This window comes from Micropterus dolomieu, linkage group LG23 (genome assembly GCF_021292245.1).
Source record: "Micropterus dolomieu isolate WLL.071019.BEF.003 ecotype Adirondacks linkage group LG23, ASM2129224v1, whole genome shotgun sequence".
Lineage (NCBI taxonomy): Eukaryota > Metazoa > Chordata > Actinopteri > Centrarchiformes > Centrarchidae > Micropterus > Micropterus dolomieu.
Window position 1 is genome coordinate 27324268 of NC_060172.1, and position 23918 is coordinate 27348185.

Here is a 23918-nt window from a genome sequence, read left to right on the forward strand (position 1 = left end):
TGGGCCCCTACGTACAAGCTTCAGATTAAAAAATGGCGTCCCTTTTCACAAATCTGCGTTGTTTCTAATGATTGTACTTTTATTTTGATATTTTGTGAAAAAACTAAACGGGACTGAACTAAACTGAACTGAGCTTGGCATCCTGCAGCGACAAAGACTAAAACTAACACCAAAACTAAACTGAAATTGAAAAAAAAAGTCCATGAAAAATCCAAAACTATAATAACCTTGGATGTTACCTGGGCTCTGAGAAAATGTGATGATTTTAATTTGAATAAATGGCTGTCTATCACCGAATAAGGTAACACAATGGTGATGAGCATGAGGCCCACTGATGAAAATTAACTGGCTGTTGGTGCGACATTCCTGGCAAAAAGGTTTCTACTAATGCACACCGAACATTTCCTACTGTTACAGCTTCGCATTAAAAGCATTTCCTGGGAAACCAGAGTTGGCTTTTATTAACAAATAGTCACAGGAAATATGATGTTTGTCAGTGAGATTAGCACTTAACACTGTTGTTAATCAAAAATGCGCCTACAAAACAAGACAACCGTAATTTTTGGCATCTTTGACAGCGGATCAGTTTGAAATATTGCAAGGAGGAATAGAACAAGGAGGAACAACCACAGTGAGCTGTTAGATGAAGATCTGCAGGCGACAAGCTGCACACATCCAACTGATCAGCAACTCTTTTCACTTTCACTGTTTGCAGACCCATGCCGTGTACAGCATAAAATCAGATCACTGTTGCTCACGGAATGATGGATAAAAGTAAATTATTGCCTGACTTATTTATTAAAATGACAATAGTTTGTTTTACTGTCACCAGAATTCTTGGACCTGTAGTATTAAACTGAACTTGCTGTTATGTCTGCCACCAGTGACCACAGGTGTTGCCAAATCAAACAGGATTGCAACTTTTGCATCACAAAAAAATCTATATATTGATCCATTATTAAAGTGTCCTACAGTCTTTGGAAGATGTCCAAAGATTTTCAGTTTCATTTGGTGGCATGATTGACAGTTGCATATGTACAGTAGCACACAGGGAATGTACTGTATATTATTAACTGTGATTAAGAGACCCAACTGTCACATCCCAGTAGTGTCTGTATGGCCTGTCTTCAAACTGCAGGCCATATGGCTGGTAGAGTGATATAGTAAAAAATGTAGTATATAGAAAGGAATTGGAATTGACTTCACTACTTTTTATCACAGACTTTGGTATTATGTAATTTTCGGAAAAATTTTGAACTCTTTGAAGCATCAAATTTTAGAAATAGTCTATAAATAGGCAAATGAAAATGATACAATAACGACGTCTGTGATTTTGTTGATTAGAACTGCAAAAACAATAGCTCAACGCCTTAAAGTAAAAAAAAATGAACCTTTATTATAGTGATAGCTCAGGTCAACCTCAGTCTAGAGCAGCCTCCTCTGCAGTCCATCTCTCCTTTCCTTCAAACGTAATGATCATAGCAACAGAGGAGAAGTTTCTCAAATTGGCTGTCTAGTCTGTCCTCTTGGGAAAGAAGACCATGCTACAAAGACTGAGCAGTCTCTCTACTGATGCATGGTGTTGGTGCTTTGTAGCACAGAGACATCTGCTCGTTGGTGGGGTAATTGTTTAGTCTCTCCATATCCGGCGTTGACCTGAATTGCTCTGTAATCTCTGAGTCTGCATTTCTTCCTCATGTGTCCTCATTGTCTGCTGCTGATGTGTGCATGTAGCCATATCTTTGATGGTGTCTTAGCAGTAACTATAGTATAGAGAAGGTCAGAGTGGATGCGTGGGAGCAATGGTGTGTAACAGACATGATGACTTTTTAGAAGGAGAGAAACCCATCCGCACCTAGCTATAAATGTTGGTATGTCATTAATAAAGGGTATTGACATATTAATAAAGTATCAATTCTGCAGTTACAAATGTGAAGTATTTAAGAGAGGCTCATGTGTTTCTCAGTTTTAGTCATCTATAAATAAAAATGTCAATAAATAATTAATAAAGGGTTCTTTAATCCATCAAGTCTGAAGTTGTAAATGTTAACTGTTGAGAAATGGATTTTGGGGGGCACCCCTGTGGTTAAGGAATTAAGAAGCTGACTATGAACTGCAAGATCCCTGGTCCGAACCTGGCTGGGGAACTTAGTTACATTTCTCACTTGCTTGTTTCCTGTTATCTTTCCTCTTGCTTTCAAAAAAATGCATAAAAATGCCCCTAAAAATATATTTTTAAATAATGATAATAATACATAGATGTTTCGCAAGTGGCAATACAATGGTTATATGGTCAAACCGTCCATTTGAGGGATCTTCCTGATGAATTAAAGAGTTGGCTAAAAAGACAGGATGATTTTCCACAACCTGGCAACCCACATTTGTTCTTTATTAATAATGGCACATGACTGATCTATAAAGCCAGCTATTGTAACTTACAAACCCTTTAAATGGGTGCTTTATTAATAAGTGATGTCATTTTTGAGACAGTTTTGAAAGAGGACATGAAGCACTCTTTCAGCTCAGAATGGGGGAAAATGAAATGTTAAGATGAAGCATGATATTCCTATATGTTACTGTCAGCTTATTTCTGTGGACTCCATGCCTGACATCACTGTTTACAGTTAAGGCCACGGCAACAACATGTCATTGTTTCACGTTCGGTGAGGTGGTGGTTGCCTCATGCACACATCAGTTTGTAAAACAGAAAAAAAAGAGAGAAAAACAGATTTTTTCCAGAGGCTTTCTGAGCCAACTATCACTTTCTGAGCCAACTATCACTAGTGTCAGGAGGGTCCCATGTGACAAGGCTAATAACAACTCTGCTCTCAGCTGTCCCTCTTTGCTTCGACGTTCATGTCAAGTTTCAACAAACACACTGAACCACGTTTAAGAACTCAGGTGATGACCTCATGAAAACCCATGTGCTGCTACATTTATAGGGAGCAGGGATGGGTAGATTTGCATAAAATTGTGAGACTACTTTACAGACAGAATAGGCACCATCTGAGTTTAATGTTGGCTATAATACCTGTAAACAAAATATTGATATGATGATAAATAGCAAAATACTACCTACCATAACAGCTTCTGTAAAACTCAAGTGAGGACAAAGGACTTTACAACTCGCACCCTTCAATTATATTCATTCACTGATATTTCTGTACTCTCAGGGAAAAGATAGCAACATTTTTGTGGTGCAACAGAGACTTTAATAATAAACATAATCAACCATGTGCATGAGGTAACATCCAAATGGATTTTTTGCAGACTATTGAATTGCTTAATTTATTAATGAAAATCTATGTTTACAAATGGAATACCCAAATTAGAACCAAAATCCTTTTTTTTTTCTGGTAATGTTATTTGTTCTATTGGTTGCATTTGATAAACTCAAACCCTCTCTTACTTTCTCTCCAACCCACATGTGAAAGTACGCACACACTCTAACTGAAGGGCAGGATCTTTCCCTGTTCACCAGTCAATGTCAAAAATCGTACTGTGTGTTGCAATTCCTGTGCTATTTCATGCCTCTGTTGAGCATCCTGTCCCCATAGCATGTCTGCTATTAAAATAACCAGTTGTTTTTGTACATTGTGTGACTAGACAAACAGGAGAATAAATGTTGATGAGAGTTGAATTTCCCTGATAACCATAGCAGTCAATCATGTGAGAAGTCCTCACTGTCAGTTTGCTGTTGGCTCTTCCTACCAGGTGGTGGGTGCAGAGCATCTGTAATGTTTCACAGGGGAGGGGGGGTTAAATAGAATTCAAAATAATTAGTTGCAAATAATTAGTTGCACACAGAACATGTTACATGCACAGACATTTTACCATTGAAGCGGAATGCACAACACTGTTTCCAACTAAAACCGCTTAAGTGTTAAAACCTGCAAAATATAGGCTAACCTATTCTAATCCTGCCGTTTTAAAGCTCAAAAGTAGTTAAAGACAAAGGGATTGATATTCTACTTTTGCCCTTGAGTGAGAGAAAGAGGGACAAAGTGAAAGACATTTTGTGTGTGTGTGTGTATGTGCGCAAGAGAGAGAGGGAGAGTGACAGAGAGAGATAATCTCTTTTGTATTTTTGATCCCTAAATGTGGTAGTTGTGTCCCCTTATCCCAGCTACTTAGTTTCTGCAGTGCGTAAGTGATGCCATGCACTTAGTGCACTGTGAAAAGCAGGTCAGTATGACCACTGAGAGAAAACCACATGTGCATCACATGGATAGCCCTGGGATTATTCCTCACAAAATGTCTTAATTCCTCTGTTCACTAATGATCCAGGGAAAATGCCCTCTAATCTCCATTCCATTAATTAAAAAGAGCATGAGCCCATGGAAAACCTCGCCATCTGCTGCGGTTTCATTCCTGCAGACAGATTGTGTTTTCAGTTTTTAACCAGGGGAGATGAGTTTTTCAGAGCAAAAGGGTGGAGAATACATTGAGATGGATTGTAAACAGATACAACTGCTCTATTTAAGTATTAAAACAGTGAAATATGTTGAATAAAAAATCAGTTTAAAACAGTGTGATGATGTCTGGGAACATGAGTTGCTTCCTGAGGACAATCTTACAGCATACAGACTTCAAACCCACACTGTGCATAGTGTCACTAAATAACCTTCCTCTTTAGAGACTTCCTTAGTAGACTTACATTATATTAAGTTTATAGTAACTGTTCTTCTAGGAAATATATGGACTTTCCTTTTTTCATGAGAATGCTGTAATACTGTATTATTCTAAAGGATTGCTATAGTTCATTTTTCATAAGGTCTATAAGCTAGCTCTTTTTTCTCTGATTTAATCAAGTTCCAACTGATATTCTTACTTCCTCTAATGCAAACAAAAACTGATTGGATTTTCATATTGATTTCTTTTCACAGTTCCAATTTATGACAATGAGTTTAATGAAAAGTTTCTAATATAATCATTTTACTTCAAATCTCTAGAATCACAATTTCTTTTCAGTTTTACTATTCTGTGCTGTAAAAATAATAATAATTATCCATTAAGTAAATGAAAAAAAATAAATAAAAGTAGCTAGATAAAGAATTGAGTCAACAACTCTTAACATTTTTACAGATTTTTTAAAGTTAGAGTGAATATGCCGCAGGAAAGTCATTTATATCCGATTGTGCAAAACTACATCAGTTCATAATGATGAAACACTCTTATAAGAAATTGAATCATGTACGTTTGACCTGCGGTCAAAGCCCAGAAACGGCGACATGAATTTGATCGGGCTAGTAGGCAAGAAAGATTATCCGAGCAGATGTCGTTTCCCCCCTATTGGAACAGTATGGCCAATAATAAACACACGCACACACAGACACACACAACGCACACTAATCTGAGATAGCCTAGTAGCCCTTGCACATCTCTTTCTCTCTCCTCTCTTTTCTCTCAGGCAGACAGTCGCTCTTCCAGACTCACCAATGTCAAGTTTTTTAGAGAATGCATTTCACACAATTCTGCCTTAATCATCTTGCATGAGTGCACTACAGAGGCAGTCTTTGGTGTGAGTTGCGGCATTGTTTCAGTCTACTGATGGACTCACAAGGCACCAAGAAAAGACTATGTGGGAAATGGCATGCATTGTGCCGTTTTGCGTTGTTCACTTGTTTCCTTGATGTTGTCTGTGCACAGATTCGCTACTCAATCCCCGAGGAGCAGGAGCATGGAGCTTTTGTTGGCAATATTGCAGAGGACCTGGGCTTGGATTTGGACAAGCTCTCTGCGCGCAGATTCCGGATAGTCTCGGGTGCCAAGAAGCAATATGTGGAGGTAAATTTAGAAAACGGAGTTTTATTTGTCAATGAAAGAATTGATCGTGAAGAACTATGCGAGCAGAGTTTGTCCTGTTCTTTTCACTTGCAAGTGGTCATAGAAAACCCTCTGGAGCTGTACAGGGTAGAGATTGAGATTTTGGACGTGAATGATAACTCTCCGAGTTTCCCGTGGACCGAGTTTAATCTGGACATATCGGAGTCCGCTGCCCCAGGATCCCGTTTTCCACTTGAGAGCGCACAGGACTTGGACGTCGGGTCCAACTCGCTCCGCACCTATTTGCTTAGTGTAAACGAACATTTCCTTTTGGATATTCAGACACGCAGTGATGGCAGTAAATTTGCAGAACTTGTCCTACAAAACCCACTGGACAGAGAGCAGCAAAGTGCGCATCAAATGGTCCTAACGGCAGTGGATGGGGGCGCGCCGGAGAGATCTGGCACTGCGCAAATTGATATCACCGTTTTGGATGCAAATGATAACGCACCTGTGTTTGATCAGTCGTTTTACAGAGTGAGACTTGCTGAAAACGCACCTAAAGGCACAGTTGTCATAAAACTCAATGCGTCCGACTTAGACGAGGGTCCCAATGCTGACATTACCTATTCATTCAGTGGCCACGCTCCCATCAAAGTGCGCCAGCTTTTCACCGTGGACTCGCGCACGGGGGAAATCAAAGTCAAAGGAGTGATAGATTACGAAAAGGCCAGAATGCATGAAATTTATGTCCAGGCTAAAGATAAAGGTCCCTCCGCTGTGGCAGTTCACTGTAAAGTGCTTGTGAACGTTTTGGATAAAAATGACAACCTCCCAGAGGTGATCTTGACATCAGTGTCCACACCTGTGCAGGAGGACGCGCCCCCGGGAACGGTGATAGCCGTCATCAGCGTGATGGACAATGACTCAGGTGAAAACGGGAATGTGGACTGTGAGATTCCCCATCACGTCCCATTTCAGCTCCACTCATCCTTTAAGAACTACTACACATTAGTAACTTGTGATTTTCTGGACAGAGAGACAGTCGCAGAGTACAACATCACCCTTACCGCTAGAGACATGGGCTCTCCACCTCTTTTCACGAGGAAAACTATTTTGGTTCAAGTGTCTGATGTGAATGATAACGCGCCTCAATTCAAACAGCCTTCCTATACTGTGTATTTGACTGAGAATAACGCGCCGGGAGCATCAATTTGCTCTGTGACTGCGCTGGATCCAGATTCTGGCCAAAATGCATACCTCTCTTATTCCATACTGGAAGGTGATGTTCAGGGAATGCCCGTGTCCACATACGTCTCCATAAACTCAGACAACGGGAACATTTACGCGCTGCGATCCTTTGACCACGAACAACTTAAAAACTTTCAGATCACAGTTCAAGCTCAAGACGCCGGTTTCCCGCCTCTGAAAAACAACGCTTCAGTGAATATCTTTATTTTGGACCAAAATGACAATGCACCTGTAATTGTGTCACCAGTTCCGCAAAACGGCACAGCGCCCAGCGAAGCAGTGCCCAGATCCGCTGACGCCGGTCACCTTGTCACCAAAATCAGCGCGGCGGACGCAGACGCAGGTCAAAACTCGCGTCTTTTTTATCAAATGCTCCAAGCAACGGACCCGAGCTTGTTCAGCGTTGCTCTGTACACAGGCGAAATCAGGACGATACGCCAGTTGGTGGAGAAAGACCCCACCAGGCACAGACTGGTAATTCTCGTGAAGGACAATGGTCAGCCACCCCTCTCGGCCACAGTTTCCATCATTCTGTCAGTGGTTGACAGCCTGCCAGATTCGCAGCCCGATTTGGGTGACCTGTCACTAAGCCCGCATCACAGCTCCAACTTCACCCTGTACTTAATCGTGTCTCTGGGCGCAATCTCCTTCACATTTCTGGTGGCTATTATTGTCCTGGTTGCAGTGCGGAGACTGAAGGGCAGACCGTCCAATGGGGAGTCTAACTTCCCCTCCATCGGCGGGCGCTGCTGCTGTTGCTGCTCTCGCTCAGAAACACCCACCACCACAGAGGTGTTCAAGAAGTCCAACTTAAATGTTCGGATGTCCGCAGGCGCGTCCGGCTGCTCGGAGGCAAACAGCAACGGCGCCCTTCCTCAGGTCTATTGCTACAAAATGTGTCTGACACCGGAATCGTCCAAAAGTGACTTCATGTTCCTCAAGCCCTGCAGTCCAGTAATGTCTGTTCAACAGAATAATGCCAAGAGCACTGATTACCTGACCTCTGGCTGGAGCGCACTGGACCGTAATGGAGTGGCCAACAACAGAGCAGCAACCCCAAACACGGTAATACACTGAAACATACCGAAACATACAAATAGCCTATAACAGAGGGGTTGTTTCTCTTCAGAGTCACACTTATCCCAAAACTGTTTCTAAATTCATGTTTCTTAACTAGTCGTCCTGCTGTCCCACATCAAAACATCACAGAAAGGTTGACCACAGGGGCAAATGTCACAATGCATTTTACACACTAGGGGACGCTCTAACACGATCTTTCAAAACCTTCTCTTCATTAATTTATGGTTTAATTTATTTCTTATGAAGGGATGCAATACTGTAAAATGTTATAATAATAAATGTGTTTATATAGTATATTCAGATAAACATCACATATATGATATTACAACTACTGTAATCCCAGTTTGTTGGGGCAAAGGACTTGGGGAGGAAAGGGGGGGGTGAGAAAACAGGGCCCTCATGTGAGGAGGGCCCACAAAGATACTGGAATGAATTTGATTGAATGAAATGGGTGTATTGAGTGACCCATAGAGATTGCCTATGTACAGGGTCCTGAATTGTGTGCTACGCCTGGATAGAAACAACAAAACAAGTATAGTATACAGTATTTTATTTATATTTCAATGTTTTACACAAGTAATCCATTGGAAAACATAGCCTCAACCAACCCATATGTTGTGACAACATACACTACCATCTGGGCCAATTTCCACAGTGTGAGGAGACGTGTGACACAGACATAAAAGGTGTTGCAGGGATAAAAGAGATGTGCATTTTTACCTGAAGCTGTCTCTTGATCTTAACTCTGCTGCTGTATTTGTGTTCTGCTCAACAGGAGAATCCATCAATAGTAAACATCAAACTAGTCACATAAGCAGATTAGTTACTAGATCATTCTTAGGAGATGTGAAATGGTCTCCGTCGTTAACGTGTTGCATTAGAGAACGCAATGTAATTTAGACAAAAGAAATGTACAAGACAATGCATTTTAGTAGTCTTATTAAAATGTAACTACTAGGCTACCACTTCTTACGTTTTCCAGTTGTTTGACTAAAACTCTCTCTGTGGAACATGACTGCATCTAAACATAAATGCATTGCAACTGTTCTACTTGAACTGGTTACTAAGTTTTTCTGTTGTTTTTTTCAAATGTGTTTCAACTGTATAGCTTAAGTATTCTAACAAGGACTGGACCTGGACCAAGAACCAACGCAACTCGGCATATAAGAGGTAAATATATTTACATTTATTCATTTAGCTGACGCTTTTATCCAAAGCAACTTCCAATTGCTATACATGTCAGAGGTCGCACGCTTCTGGAGCAATTAGTGGTTAAGTGTCTTGCTCAGGGACACAATGGTGAATTGAACCCGGGTCTCTTACACCAAAGGCATAGTCTTATCCATTGTGCAACCCCTAAATACATAGTGACAATACACACACATGCACGCACTCTTACATGTTCACACCTAAACTTGGACTTGTGCTCTCTCTGCATCTCTTCAGGTATAGTACAGCAAATATGGAGGGCACTCTTTCTCATAAACAAACATACGATGCTGATGGGTTTTCCTGCTCTGTAGCACCGCAGTACTGGACCTGGGGAAATCATATGAATGGTAGGTGGCAACTGTACAATTTGAGCTCATTATGTTTCATATGAAAGAGGGTGGTTGGGTGGGAGTTCTCCCTGTGTCTGTTCCTAGGGATTTAGTCTGAAATATAAAATGGTAAACTGAAAAGCAGATAACACCAGGAACCAAAAATGTGTGTGTGTGTGTGTGGGGGGGGTTAATGCATCAATATGAGGATTATTTAAGGCCCTGCAAGAGGTGTTTTGCTTTTTTTTGCTAATAAACTGAAATTTAGAAGATGCCTTTAAAGCCACTGTATGTAAATATGAGCTCTTTGCCGACATAATCTTCCGATACAAAATGTAATTTATGCGCATTTTTACAGACTGCAAGTTGTCTCTTCAAGAGGGAGCAGTTCCTAACTACTCATGGGCTCCAAAGTACACCCAGCCTCATTCTGAGCCACCAGACTACCAGCACAATGTATACATCCCTGGCACCACTTCTGACTACAGCACTCTGAAGCTGGCACCCAGAGGAGAGCTGGATGTGTACAATACTTTCTCTACTTTTGGAAAGAAAAAGAGATTCATCTCAAACTTTGAACAATCTTTCGACAGAGATGATGGTCTCATAAGCAATGACATCTTCAAATGATACTGTACATTCTGTGTATGATTTACAGTGTAGGCCTATGCATTAACTGGTTCCATTAGTAGCTATAAATTGCTTCCCCAGTGCATTGCTCTTGGAAGCTATGTTTCTCCTTTACCAGTGGAATTGAAAACCACTCCTTACCTTACAAGGATATTTTCATTTTTGTAAATACTGAAATAAAATATAAAGAAAGTCTATTTTGAGTCATGGTGGGATATCCAAGTAGCAGAGACTGACTTTTCCATCATGGAGTTGTAGTCTAGTTTAGGCAGTAAATTGGAACACTAGAAAGAAGGTTAGCTCAGGAATTTATGATTTGATCTGTTTGGAGGGAGCTGGTTCTCTGTAAGGTCATAATGAATGCCTAACTCCAAAAAGGTTCATGATTTCTACAGCTTGCAGTCTATTATGGGGTTAGTCCATGTACCAGTCACTTCTATATAGATACACGTTTTTGGAGTCTAATGTTGTATGTCAAGGTTGTGAAACAACTAACTGTACTAGCTAGAAAAATTATACTTCATAGCCTTCATAGTAGCGGCATCACAGTATCATTTTACTCATTGGGCTTGTGCAGTAGACCTTTACACTGACACATCATATCGAATTGTTGACACTTAAAAGGTCAATGCCACAGATAGTGTTACTGCATTTAATGCTTGTACCACTTCTTGGACCACTCACATTGTTTGATCTGCTGCAAGCAACTTCTGCGTTAAGAGACATAATTCAGTCACTGATTATATGTATTCCAGATTTGTATTAATCATTTGGTGTGATTTGTATATCTACAGATGATTAAACAGTTATTCTTTATCACTTTGTATGTAGTCTATTTGTATATATTAAAATCAATAAATCTGTCCTCAACTCTGTAGCTGTTGTTTTTTGACAGAACAGTTCACTTTTATTCCTGTCATTGGTGGATGATTAATGTGTTTACTGCATGCTGCTCCAAAAATAACTGCTATGTAGCATTGGTTTAACTATCAATAAAGAGAAGAAAGCAGCAAATGTAAACCTTTACTGCATCAAAAACAGATTTTGAGGATTTCTTTTATATCATAGTGTAAACAGTGCAAATCACAATTACAGTAGTTTTGCACAGACTGATAAGATCAAATGCAATCCCATGGCATTGATAGCGTCGAATAAAATGTTTCAGGAGCATGATCAGCTAACTGGTTTAAAGTCCTTTTCAGACAACAAAGTAGGGGTCAGAGCTGGCAAGGCCGCCGCTCACCTCACCTGCACTGGCTTTGTACAGTGCCTGTAAAAGAGCTCTTTACAAATTCAGTCATTTTGTAAAAAGATGCTGACACTGAGATTTGTCTCTCAGAGGTGTGAACCATAAAGTCCTATTGTCGGGACATCGACTATCAACCCCACAGCGCGATTCAAACTATTTTTTCCCAGTTCCCTGCTGAGATGCAATCAGGCCTAGCATTTTCAGCCAATCCCCCTAAATCTGGACGTTGAAGGCAAGAGCCCAGTCTTAGACTGCATGGACACCTGTTTATATGAAGAAGAAGCTGTTATAATTATTATTGTCTTTTGACTTACGGCCGTGAGTGTCATTTACCCTTTTCTCTTGACATTCTGGTCAGTAAACTCAGGGTTTCAACAACCACTCTGGTGATAATCCTCGAGGTCCATCACCTTTAACTAAGCTATTGCAGACCAAGGGTTTAAACTTGAGCTTGGGCCTGATTGCCTCAGTGCATTGCTTTGTGTTCAACACCACTGCCAAGGGCCAGTCTCAGATTTATTTTAAACTCTCTGGAGTTCGAGTCAGAAGGATGAAACCTTTGAGCAAAAAATTAATTTTTGTCATTTAGAGACAATCAGGTATTTAAAATACAAATCCTGATAGGCCCACAGTTTTACAGTATATCCTGCCAATAATTACAGACAACCAAGCCAAGATTTATCGTTGACTGTGTCACAACCAGCTCCCACAAACAGCCAGGCTTAGCAATCATAATATGTCCCATGTGCTATAAACAGACACACACAGCATATGTCTATTTTCTGTGCCATGTGTTGCTTTATTTTTCTTTATCTCCCTCATATCTCTCCCAAAAAATCCATTGGTTCTCCAAGTCTGGTTGAGCAGAGGAGTGTCCACTTTCCTTCCACTAGAGGGCGGTTTTTCCTCACAATTACCCTTTCAGAACTAACCATGCCTGCTCTGTGTCTGTGTATGGTGTGCATGGTGGAAATCACCACTATTTCCATATTAGTGGTAAATAATATTTTACTCATTTATTACCTTTCCTCTTCCTAACTTAGTGTGTGCATGCATATATATATAAAAAACAAGCCTTTGTACTTCTATTTTCAAGGATTTAATTAAGTTAAATGAGTTTGATAAAAAAAAAAGGTTCAGAACAATAATTGCTTATAATAAATAAATAAATAAAGATTATTATTATTAATTTAACTCACTCATATATATGGTGCATAAAGTAAATGCAAGACCACATTGCTATTTTCATGTATCCTGTTAGCCAGGAGCTCTTTAGTAAATTGGATTCGATTAGATTCAACTTTATTGTCATTATATTCTGTTTGAACAGCAGGTGGGCAAGTGGCATTACCTTTATGAACACTATATGTAACACCTAGCATGGCCATGACTCCTATATCCCAATTAGCAACTCTGTGAGAATGGCCCCTGGAAATATATGACAAATAATCCATAAATAATAATCCATGAAATTTTATTAAATGTACCACTAAGGTATACTTTTATACAGTGCAACACAGATATTTACTTTTGAATGCAGATGTGAAACAAGGGGAAAGTAGTTAGAAATGACCCTTTTAAATGCATTCAAAACACACAGACAATATAATATGCTTGTGATGTCCAGACACCTTGTAATTCTCTAAATTTTCACCAGATGGAGTTAAAGGACAGAAATATTGAGGACCATCCCCATCTTATCTCACATACTACCATTACACAATCCCTTCACTTTGGGAAACCAAACACATTAAGATTTAGCTGCTATCCCAAATAATGAGTTTGCCTAATTTAAAGCTTTTCTATAGGTCACTCTAAATAAAAAAATAACACCATTTCCCATCATTGTTCAGGTGCATTTTAAAACAGCAACATTTTTAAAAACTCCATTACTGTTTGACTGAGTTGGAAAAGCCTACAAGACAACTTGTATATGCTACAATACAGTTTGATAAACACCTAATTTTAATACAAAATAAGATACAAAGTAATATTATTTTGCTCATTATTCTCAGTCATATCAGCTATAGCAAGTGCCTCTTGTAGTATGACAATATAGCATCATAATATTGACAGTAACCACCAAAGGGATTAGGAAATATAATAATAATAATAATTTACATTTATCTGACGCTTTTATCCAAAGCAACTTACAATTGCTATATATGTCAGAGGTCGCTTACCTCTGGAGCAACAAGGGGTTAAGTGTCTTGCTCAGGGACACAATGGGGGATTGAACACGGGTCTTGCACACCATCACCACCCATAATGATAATAATAATAACTTTACTTCATGCAAAGAAGCAGCCCAAAATGCTTAACAAACAAGATCAGAATGACAGTAGGTTAAATAAAATCAATAATAATTAGCGATGGCAATCGAAGAATCAATCAAACAAACCACACAGAAACAGTTTAATAACACATCGAAATAAATGTTTAAATAAATTTTAAAAAGGGAATGATACCAGCAAAGTTGACCCAAATTAAACACCAAGTTAAAAATATATGTCTTTAATTTCTTTTTAAAAATACCAAGTGAGATTGCTCTAAGATCCAAGGGGAGGGCGTTCCATAGTTCACAGTACCATAAAAACAGAAAGCAGCATCAACAGATTTATTGTGGGACACATGAGGAACTTCTAAAAGAAAGGCAGTGGAAGATCTGAGAGTTCTTTTTGGAACATAACATGAGAGACATTCGCTGTAATGTAGGGTACTAGATTATTTGAGGCTTTGTAAATAAGTAATTCATTTCTAATAATATTTTGTATTATTTGTATTGGTTGAAATCCTGGCTGCAGCGTTCTGAATTATCAGCATTGTTGTGGTTTAAAATGATCAAATTTTGGCAATGTTCCTCAGACGAAAAACAATTCTTAGATGTGTAACATGTTTTACCCAGGACAGGCCAGTCTCTGCTTCTCCGCTTTTGGACCAACTGGTAAAATTTCTGTTTTTACTCATTCAGATATTAATTAGTGAGACAAGTAAAATAAGCATTTAAAAAACTGGGGCTGTCCGGCAGAACAGATAAATAAAGTTGTGTACCATCAGCATGATGGTGATATTTGACATTATGCTGAATAATGTTGCTCAGAGGGACGTATATAGGGAAAGAAAGGATAGGACCAAGAATGGTTCCTTGAGGAACGGTCTATTTCGTGTCAAATGTCTGTAACACAAAGTCACCTAAGCTAACATCATACTCGATCTAATGGTGTTGATTATTTCTTCAAAAACTTTTGCAAATTCCTGACATTTGAGAAATGAGGCTTGATCAACAAGAGTGTTGATCGTGGAGAAGAGGACTTTGGGGCTGGAACAATCTGTGAGAAATAGGCTTTTCTTTCTTTTCAGCATTTTTATAAATTCTCTAAATGTGAAACTTTAAGATGTCAAAGTGAATTTTTAATTTACTTTTTCTCCACTGTCTCTTGGCCCTGTGACCATTTTGTAATATGAATGACACAACATCATCAACAAAAAAACAACATCTTATTCCAATAGCATTTCCCTATTATTCCCATTTGGTAATATTTTGATTGTAACATCTGGGAATCTCCTGCTTGGTTTGTTCTGAGAATTTTCACACAAGTTCAACAATTCAAAAATAACAACATAACAATCCATCGTTGTCATGGTTGGTCAATACTGTCAATAGGTAGCATTCGCTCATTTTAAAAACTTTATTTTTAACATAGCTACCCAAAGGTACTTCTAATAATGATTAACAAATACATTAATAAAATAATTTATTTGAACCACATTTGTATAGTGGGAAATAAATTGAACTTTTCGAAGGAACTATCAATCATGCGGAATATGTGTCCTAACTTCCTGGGGGAAAGTGTCTCAGAATGACTGCCTACAAGCAGTTGTATAGCCTACTTATCTCCTAAAGAATATTAAGGTTGAGGTTGCAATCATCATCATCCACCAACTCTTCTTTTTCACATTTTAAGCCAATATGAAATACAAGATGCAGCACACAATTTTGAAAAAAAAAAAATTAAAATCTTTTTTTGTAAATTCTGGTATCAGATTTATGCAGCCCCTTACCCAGCCTACACAGAAGCTGCCTACGCCCCTGCAGAGCACTGCTGTCAGAGCCCTGCTCCTCCAGCAGCGGAACTGTACTGTATATGGCCTACTGCAGCTACAACTACAACGCGTGGAGGCAAGAATGACACCGGCGCTCCCCTACATCAAGACAACTTGATCGTAAGAGCGGATCTATTTCCTTTCTAGATTTAAAAATATCACAATAATGGCGCGCGTCATTGCACCTTTACGGACACGATTTATCTCGGCGGTTTTTACATTCACTGTATTGTGGGGATGTACGCTGTCCATCACTCGGTACTCTATACCGGAGGAGATGGAAGAGGGCTCCTTTGTTGCCAATCTGGCCACAGATTTGGGTCTGGATGTTCGCAGTTTGGTGCAGCGCAGTGCAAAGCTCGATGTCATTCACAGCAAAAATTACCTTGACATCAACAAAGAGACAGGGGAGCTGATTATCCGCGAGAAGATAGACCGGGAAAGCATATGCATGACTAAAACAACCTCGTGCTTTCTGAAAATGGATGTCATTCTTGAAACCCCCATTCGCATTTTTAACATCGAGTTAGAAATCATGGACATCAACGACAACGCGCCTGTGTTTCGCAGAAGGACAATGCACTTGGACGTTTCGGAGGCAACCCCTCCCGGTGAGAGATTTTCACTGACAAACGCCGTGGATGCGGACGTGGGGGCGAATTCAATCAAGACCTACTATCTCAGCGAAAGCAAATACTTCAACATCGATATACAAACTGGCAGCGATGGCTCCAAATATGTGGATTTGGTGCTCAACGGTAATTTAGACCGGGAGGAGCATGCAGTTCATAATTTGATTTTAACCGCTGTGGATGGAGGGGTGCCTCCCCGCTCCGGTACAGCCAGCATCATTATTAATGTCCTGGATATCAATGACAACGCCCCCCTGTTCAGTCAGGCGGTGTTTGCAGTCAACTTTTCAGAGAACTCGGCTGCAGGGAGCCTGGTCATGACCTTAAACGCAACAGACTTGGATGAAGGCACAAACGCTCAGTTAATATACTCATACACGCTGTACACCTCAGAGAAGACTCAGGAGCTCTTCTCGCTTGATTCAAACTCAGGTGAGATCAAGGTGAAAGGGGTGATCGATTATGAGGAGAGTCAGAGTTTTGAGATGCACATCCAGGCCCAGGACAGAGGGGCGAACCCGCTGTCGGGACACTGTAAAGTCATAGTGTACGTCACAGATCTGAACGATAACTATCCTGAGGTGACCATCAAGTCTGTGAAAAGTGCACTGACTGAGGATGTCTCTGTAGGGACCCTAATTGCAGTGGTCAGTGTCAGCGACAGGGACTCCGGGGTCAACGGGGAAGTGGAGCTCACTTTGAATCATCAAGAATCTTTGCCATTCCTCCTGAACAAATCCTCAGAGGGTTACTTTGAGCTGCTGGTTTCAAAGCCACTGGACAGAGAGTTAATAAGCAAATATGACCTCACACTGAGGGTGACAGACAAAGGCTCGCCGCCCTTATCAGAAAATGAAGCCATCACATTAGACATTTTGGATATCAACGACAACGCACCCACATTCTCCCAGCCCTTCTACACAATCCATGTTGTGGAGAATAATCTACCAGGGGCATTATTGACATCTCTTAGTGCGTTTGACCCAGATCTCAATGAGAACCAGTACTTAGTTTATTTCATCATGGAGAAGGAGATTGTTAACACGTCCATGTCAATGCTGTTCTCCATCAATCCTGAGAATGGTGATCTTTATGCCCTGAAGACCTTCGACTATGAGAGAGAGAGGGATTTCCTTTTCCACATCGAGGCGAGAGACTCTGGTGTTCCCCCGCTGAGCAGCAACGTGACAGTTCACATCATCGTTCTGGACCAAAACGACAACACCCCTCTCATAGTGTCACCTTGGCGGGCGCAGGGCTCTGTCGTAGAGGAGGTGATACCGAGGTCCACAGATAAGGGGCACTTGATAGCCAAAGTGATCGCTATTGATGCCGATTCTGAGCAGAACGCCAGGGTCACATACCAGCTCCTGCAGATCAGTGATGCGACCCTGTTCAGCCTGGATCAGTACAACGGTGAAATCCGGACAACGAGGATGTTCAGTTACAGAGACCCAAGACAACAGCGGCTGGTGGTCGTTGCCAAAGACAACGGTCAGCCTGCTCTCTCTGCTACTGTCACCATCAAGATATCAACAGTGGAACATGTCATGTCCTTTTCAGAGACCACAGAGTTGCCAATAGAGTATGACGTCTTCACAGACCTGAACCTGTACTTAGTAATCGGTTTAGGGGCTGTGTCATTTCTGCTACTGATAACCATTTTGGTTATTATTGTGCTGAAGTGTCAAAAACCAAAGCCAAAGGCCATCAAGATCCCCCCAGCCAACAGAAACAGTGTGATCAGCCGGAACAGCGTGATCAGCCAGAGAAGCTCCACCATCGCAGATTCCACGCTGATCTCCAGCGATGCCTACTGGTACAGTTTGTTCCTCGCAGAGACCAGGAAGGGCAAAGTGGTCGTGAGACAGCCCATAATTCCCAAAGGAGCTGGGTATTTTGTATCCAGTATACCCAGAAGCATAGGGCCAAGTGAGACCACAGACTCTAGAGCATCCACACTGGAGGTACGTAGAAATTAAATGGTAACAGGTGGAACATTTGTTCAAGTTTTTAAGGACGGCAGGCGATGGAGTTGAAAAAAGGGCAACAAACGTTGTTTAGGGTTGCTAACAGACATCACAGAGTGAATCAGAATAAGTTTCTACTTGTTGTGTTCAGGGACTTTATTGTGGATGCAAGATTGTAATACTAATCAACTAGTAATAAGTAATTTCTGCAGGTTAAAAGAATTGCCTTTAATACTGTATTTATGCTACAGTACCATTATTTTGTATTTATAAATACATTTTAAATAGGTTACAGAGGCAAAATAAGAGAGACAATTCTCTTGCATGTCAACCATGAATCTTACATTTTCTGGTTGTTTTATTTTATTCACATTTTATTAATTATTTTTAAACAAAGACTCTTTGGGGCACTTACTGGTAAAGAGCACATCTCCAAATTGAAAGTGTTTGGCAAATGCCTGATTGGGCCCAGTTTTAACTCCCCAGTGGTGGATTTTACACAAAAACATAAGAAAAGTTTATACAATGCGTTATTAAAAGTGGATTCCAACCTTTTTGGCCAGTGACCCCTTAAAAACCAGTGTGTAGATGTATATGTGTATGTTTCAGATGTCTGGTATTTGAGAGCTGGAAGCAGTTCTACCGAAGAAGTATTTCCTCTCTAAACATCTTAGATGATTTTGAACTGTTTGAGACTTGAAGAGGGAAAAGTATTTTGTGATTTATCTCAACCCCTGGTTTCAGACCCACTGGACTAACCAACCCAACTGTCACAGTGGCCACTTTTTCTGTAAAACAAGTGCTTTTTTGTTTTTGATACTTTTAAGTACATTTGGCTGAATAATGCATGTTCTGAGGTAGCTTCACAGTACTTTTACTTAAGTCAAGGATCTGAGTACTCCTTCTACCACTGTCACACGTACTTTAAATTGCATTTTGGCTCAAACCAATGACCGAAAAATCTATTATCATTATTATTATTTAGATTGTGTCTGGGTTTTGAGTATGAAATATCCACAGGCTGATAATACTTGTCTTACGTGATGCAAAACAAGAATGGGCGACCTGTCACTGAAGTTGATAGTGTAAAAACACACAAACACACACTCACATAAATAGGCTATAGTGTGTGTGTCATGCTGATGTTCATTATCAGTTTTCTATCTGCACTTTCATTCCATAATAAGGCCAAACAAATACACTCCAAGCGCTGTTCGATGTCTTATGTAGTATGTAGGTCATTTATTGCAGATGCATAACATAATCAGAGCATAACTAGTGGGTGTAAGAGGGGGAGTACTTCAAAGAAGCCCAGACATGGAGGGCTTCTCTTCAAGGACAAGAGCTGTCGCTGTACTCAGATGTGTCATGCTGCTGGGGGTCTGTAGAATCTGCAGCAGTGCTCCTGCACACAGTAGACTGTTATCAGTGTAGAACCGCTGAAGCTAAACCAGATGTTGTTTGCTTTTGTACAGCAAGTGATCCACTGAAAGATTAAACAATATGAATATGCACAAATGCACAGGTGCATGTGGGGAGCGAGAGATTTGTGTATGATGTGTATTAATCAAGTGTGAGTCTGAGTGTTTGAGTTTCACACGTACCACTGAACTTGTCTCTTTTTTCTGTTCTTAAGTACTCAAAATGAAAGGAAGTCCATTCTACAACTGGAGGTATGCTGGTTGCTAACTACATTCTGTAGAGCCACTATATTTGTGTAGACATTATCTCTCCTCTATTTGGTATACATTCTTGGTTTGGCTGAAAAAAAAATCTTGTTAGACAAACTAAATCTTTGGTGTAATCCTTTGGTCAACAGATTGTCCTGATTAAGAATCACATATTTCCGTTTGTCCCCGGTCAGACTCTGTCCCGCACAAATACAACACTAAGTGTAATGCTATTGTGAGCACTAAAATTTAAATTGGCCAGTCTCTCAAGTGCGAAAACCTATCAGCTTACCGAGAGCTGAGATTAGCATAAAATTGGCTGCTGGTCAGACTTTTGTTGAGCACATCTGGCTAGCTTGGCGGAGTTTCAGGGCAAAGCAACGGCACAGACAGAAAAAAAGGGATTTGGGAAAGAATCACCCTGAATAGGTTCTGAACATGTAACATACTTGTAACACTGGCCCACCAAATACCAAATAGCACACTGTGATGCCTGCTTGTGCATGCTTTAGTCACACCCTCTGCTTCCCTGTTTTAATTTTTGTTTTAGCTGTAATATGTTAGTCTGATTTCTATGGATGATTTGGTAAAAATCAATAACATTTATTTGAAAAAATACTTTGCAAAAAACCCCCACCTAAATAAAGAAATTTGCCCTTAATTTAAATGTCCCCGAGACCCAATGACATGGTGGCAGTAACCAGTCACAATCCACTGTTGCATGAGTGAGGACTTTCTATAAATCTATATTGAGGTTGACTTTCTCTTTTGGCTAATTCTATGTTCTGTCTCTTAGCAGGAACCCAGGAGAGAACTGCCATGATATAATCATCTCTTCATGGGAGTCTCTGGCTGAAATTCTTTCCCGTGACTCACAACGAGGATGTAAAACAACTGTCCTCCTGCAGTCCCTCTGCTCCAACTGTTCTTTCCCTCTAGCTCCTCCAGTTCCCCCTACAAACATCAACCACTCATCGCCTCAGCTTTTCTACCATCGTTTCTCTTTAGAGCATGAATCTGCATGATTCCACCACATGTTCAAAATCTTTGGACGTAGAATTAAAATCATTTAGGGCAGGATATTTGGGCATTTCTAGAGTTGCCTCATCTAGTAAATCATTCCCTCAACGCTTTGAAACTCATCAATGGACAAATTTGCCTTCGCTTCAGGGTTTACTCTGTGTGCTGTAGTTCTCAAAAACCATCTGTAGCTCGCCATGTTCGCAAGTCGCCATCATGCAACCTTTTTTAAGCAAAAGTTCAAAACACGCCTATTCACAAATACACACATGAATCAGGGTGAATATAATTCTTCCATAAATCTGATAGATACTGAACTGTAGCTGGTTATGTCACTGATTCAGGCTTTGCACTTGGTGTTTTGTTTTTTGAATAATAATTTCTACTGTATAATGAGTCTCGCTGTTTAGCAAGGCTCATACTGTCAACTAGTAACTTGCAGATGAAATAACCAATGATTTTAGATTTCAATATTTTTTACAATGTTTGTTGTGACCAACAGTGGTGAATGTGTGAAAATGACAAAAAAAGAATGAAAGAAAAGAAACTGACAAAAAGGACAAAACTCACAAACTACTGTAGTGTTTCTCTTTTAATTTGATTGTAGATACTGTGGTTCTATAGAAATGATTATGAGGTCAGGTGTGCAATTAAACAGCATCTGACTGGACACAGTTATCTAGCTGTATTAGGGAGACACAAATTACACAGCAATATTGAATTATTTGAACCATGATCATGTTCAGCTTCAAAATCAAGCGTGCACTGTTTCAGCCTGTCTCTTCTTGTTGGGGTGAGCGAGCGAGGCTGCATGTGTCCTCAGATCACATTTTTATTCAGAGGCACTCTGACATCACACATTTGGGTGGAGCCAGAGTGGGCAGCAATGTAAAACATTCAAACATGAGGAACCGTATTTTCCAGAACAGGGTCAAATGTCAGTTCAGCTTTCTTTGTAACAAAGTGTTCACAATTCTCACTGACTTTCCACAGGCTGATAAAGCTGGCAATTCAAATATGAACTGCATTCATTCATTGCACACAGTGCAAATCGTATTAATCAGTTAAAAAACACAATTATGTTGGAAAAAAAAATTGTAATGATAAAAACTCTGTTTATTGAAAATAGTAAGAATATTAAAATGTATTTATCTTTGCCATGGCACAAGGGAATATAAGGTCCAGGCAAGGTATGTTTTATGAATATTCATGTTTTTATAGATATTTTATGTATTAACTTTTAATGCTGCTTTTGTGAGCTTCTTTAAGGGCATTCTGTGTTGCATTTGTAGTTTAGTGCATATGATGTTGTTTTGATAGTGTACATAAGTTAAAATTGAATCTAGAGAACTTTTCTTGACCTCAAAAGGTAGCGCTGTTGCACTACTGCGAAGCCCAGGACTTTTTTCCTTCAGAAACAAGGAGCTTATTAGAACCACTTAGAACGGTGCTAAATGATCAAATGTATTTGGGTGAGCTAAGGAGGTTGGATAGTGAGAAGGAGTACATTGTATTAATTATAGTTGCAGTATTCCAGTGCTGACCCCCCCCACCCCCCTCCCCACTGCTGAGCACATAGACAGCAAAAAAAAGCATTAAGCAGAAGACAGCACTTTGAAATATGCACAGAATCTAAATGTGATCGCAGCACTCAGTCAGTAACTCAGAGATGGGAGAATATCTCTGGATGTATTGAGCTGCATTCTCTGAGTCAGTGAAATCTAACCTCCCTTTTCCACTCTCACTGTCGCCTGGTGTTGGTGTTAAACCAGATTGCTCGGACATAAACACAGCTGTCTGTCTGTCAGACTAAAGATGTCACTGAGGGATCTCTTGCTGTGGAGTACATGTTATGTGTGCAAGCAATGCCTGACCTGATTTATTCCATCAGTGTTTCAAAGAATGAATAACTTGCACATAATGATGTATTGATGAGCTCCTTGCGTGCCTTCTGCATTGTAAAAGATATATGTGACTGTTGGTGAATGAAACAATGGCATGTCATACAGTATTACAAATTACAGTTACCCCAGTGATAAAATACCTTGAATTGCTAAGGCGTTGTTGGATAGGGGCTCAGCCTTTTGGTTGAGCAGACGTTCTACTGAGAACCGGTAGATGCATTTATTGTATATTGAACCGCTTTATACTTTGTGTTTTTTATACAGTAGACTTTTTGATATCTTCTGTATTCACTGTGATCAAATGGCACAGGAGGCGCTTGTGCTTGGCATAGTAAAAGTGTGTTATTTCTCATTCGTGTACACGGCTCAGTTTTTCCTCTGCTAATTCAGATTGTGCAGTATTCTTCTAGAGTTGCATCAAACCTAATCCAGTTCCATCCCACTCAGTGGATCAAACAGTATGGGAGAGAATGGTCTTGCTTTATTTTGAAGTCTAGTTAATTGTCGGATTTTGATGTTGCTTATTTGGCTTAAATGTTCTGCCTGATCATTCTAGTTTGAATAAAGCTTTTTAATCTGTCTTTCTTTTGTGTCTCTGTGATGAAAAATGAAACAAAGTTATCAAAAGTGAGTTCTGAAATGTGACATCCATGCTTTCTCTCTCTCTCTCTCTCCCTCACTGAAATTCCCTTGCACACACACATTTTGACCCAGTTTCTCTGTATAACGCGCTGTACTAATTCTTGGAAATTGAAAACTAAATAAAGGAGATGTGCCTGCAGTTCAAATTGCAGAAGCAGACAAATAGTAGCTTTGTCAGGATTAGTAAAAGCCTGGAGCCAAATTGCATAGTCTGCTCTTCACTGCGACCACAGAGAGCTTTCAGTCTGCAGGACTGATGAGCAAGGGCCCCGTGAATTTGTATGATCTGAGGCAGTTCCTGTTATAATCAATTGTAGTTGCAAGTTTGCTTGTGCTGTGTACCTTAGTAATAGCCCTGCTCTAAATGGATTTATGAATGATTACTAATTATAGCTAGAAATGCAAGTGCATTTGCACATAAGTGCTAAAAACAATCTTTTTGCATTCAATATTCCGATA

General features: G+C 40.0%; 2 protein-coding genes across 7 annotated transcripts; both read left to right on the forward strand.

Moving 5' to 3' along the window:
- Positions 1-2550: 2550 nt before the first annotated feature.
- LOC123963252 (protocadherin-10-like) lies at positions 2551-11084 on the forward strand. Of its 2 annotated transcripts, XM_046039956.1 has the most exons (5): positions 2551-2605; positions 5636-8082; positions 9206-9267; positions 9544-9656; positions 9997-11084. In XM_046039956.1, exons 1-5 carry the CDS (start codon positions 2551-2553, stop codon positions 10266-10268), a joined length of 2949 nt encoding a protein of 982 aa, XP_045895912.1. In that variant the 3' UTR covers positions 10269-11084. The 2 variants fall into 2 exon arrangements, with proteins under 2 accessions (XP_045895912.1, XP_045895911.1); XM_046039955.1 differs by lacking the exon at positions 2551-2605 and having other exon boundaries at positions 5551-8082.
- A 3324-nt stretch (positions 11085-14408) lies between these two features.
- On the forward strand, positions 14409-23398 carry LOC123963984 (protocadherin alpha-C2-like). 5 transcript variants are annotated; one of them, XM_046041128.1, is made up of 4 exons: positions 14409-14461; positions 15562-18220; positions 19860-19896; positions 20690-23398. In XM_046041128.1, the coding sequence occupies exons 2-3, from the start codon at positions 15788-15790 to the stop codon at positions 19869-19871; spliced, it is 2445 nt and encodes an 814-aa protein (XP_045897084.1). In that variant the 5' UTR covers positions 14409-14461; positions 15562-15787; the 3' UTR covers positions 19872-19896; positions 20690-23398. The 5 variants fall into 5 exon arrangements, with proteins under 5 accessions (XP_045897084.1, XP_045897085.1, XP_045897080.1 ...); XM_046041129.1 differs by having other exon boundaries at positions 20693-23398; XM_046041124.1 differs by lacking the exon at positions 19860-19896.
- The last annotated feature ends 520 nt before the right edge of the window (positions 23399-23918 follow it).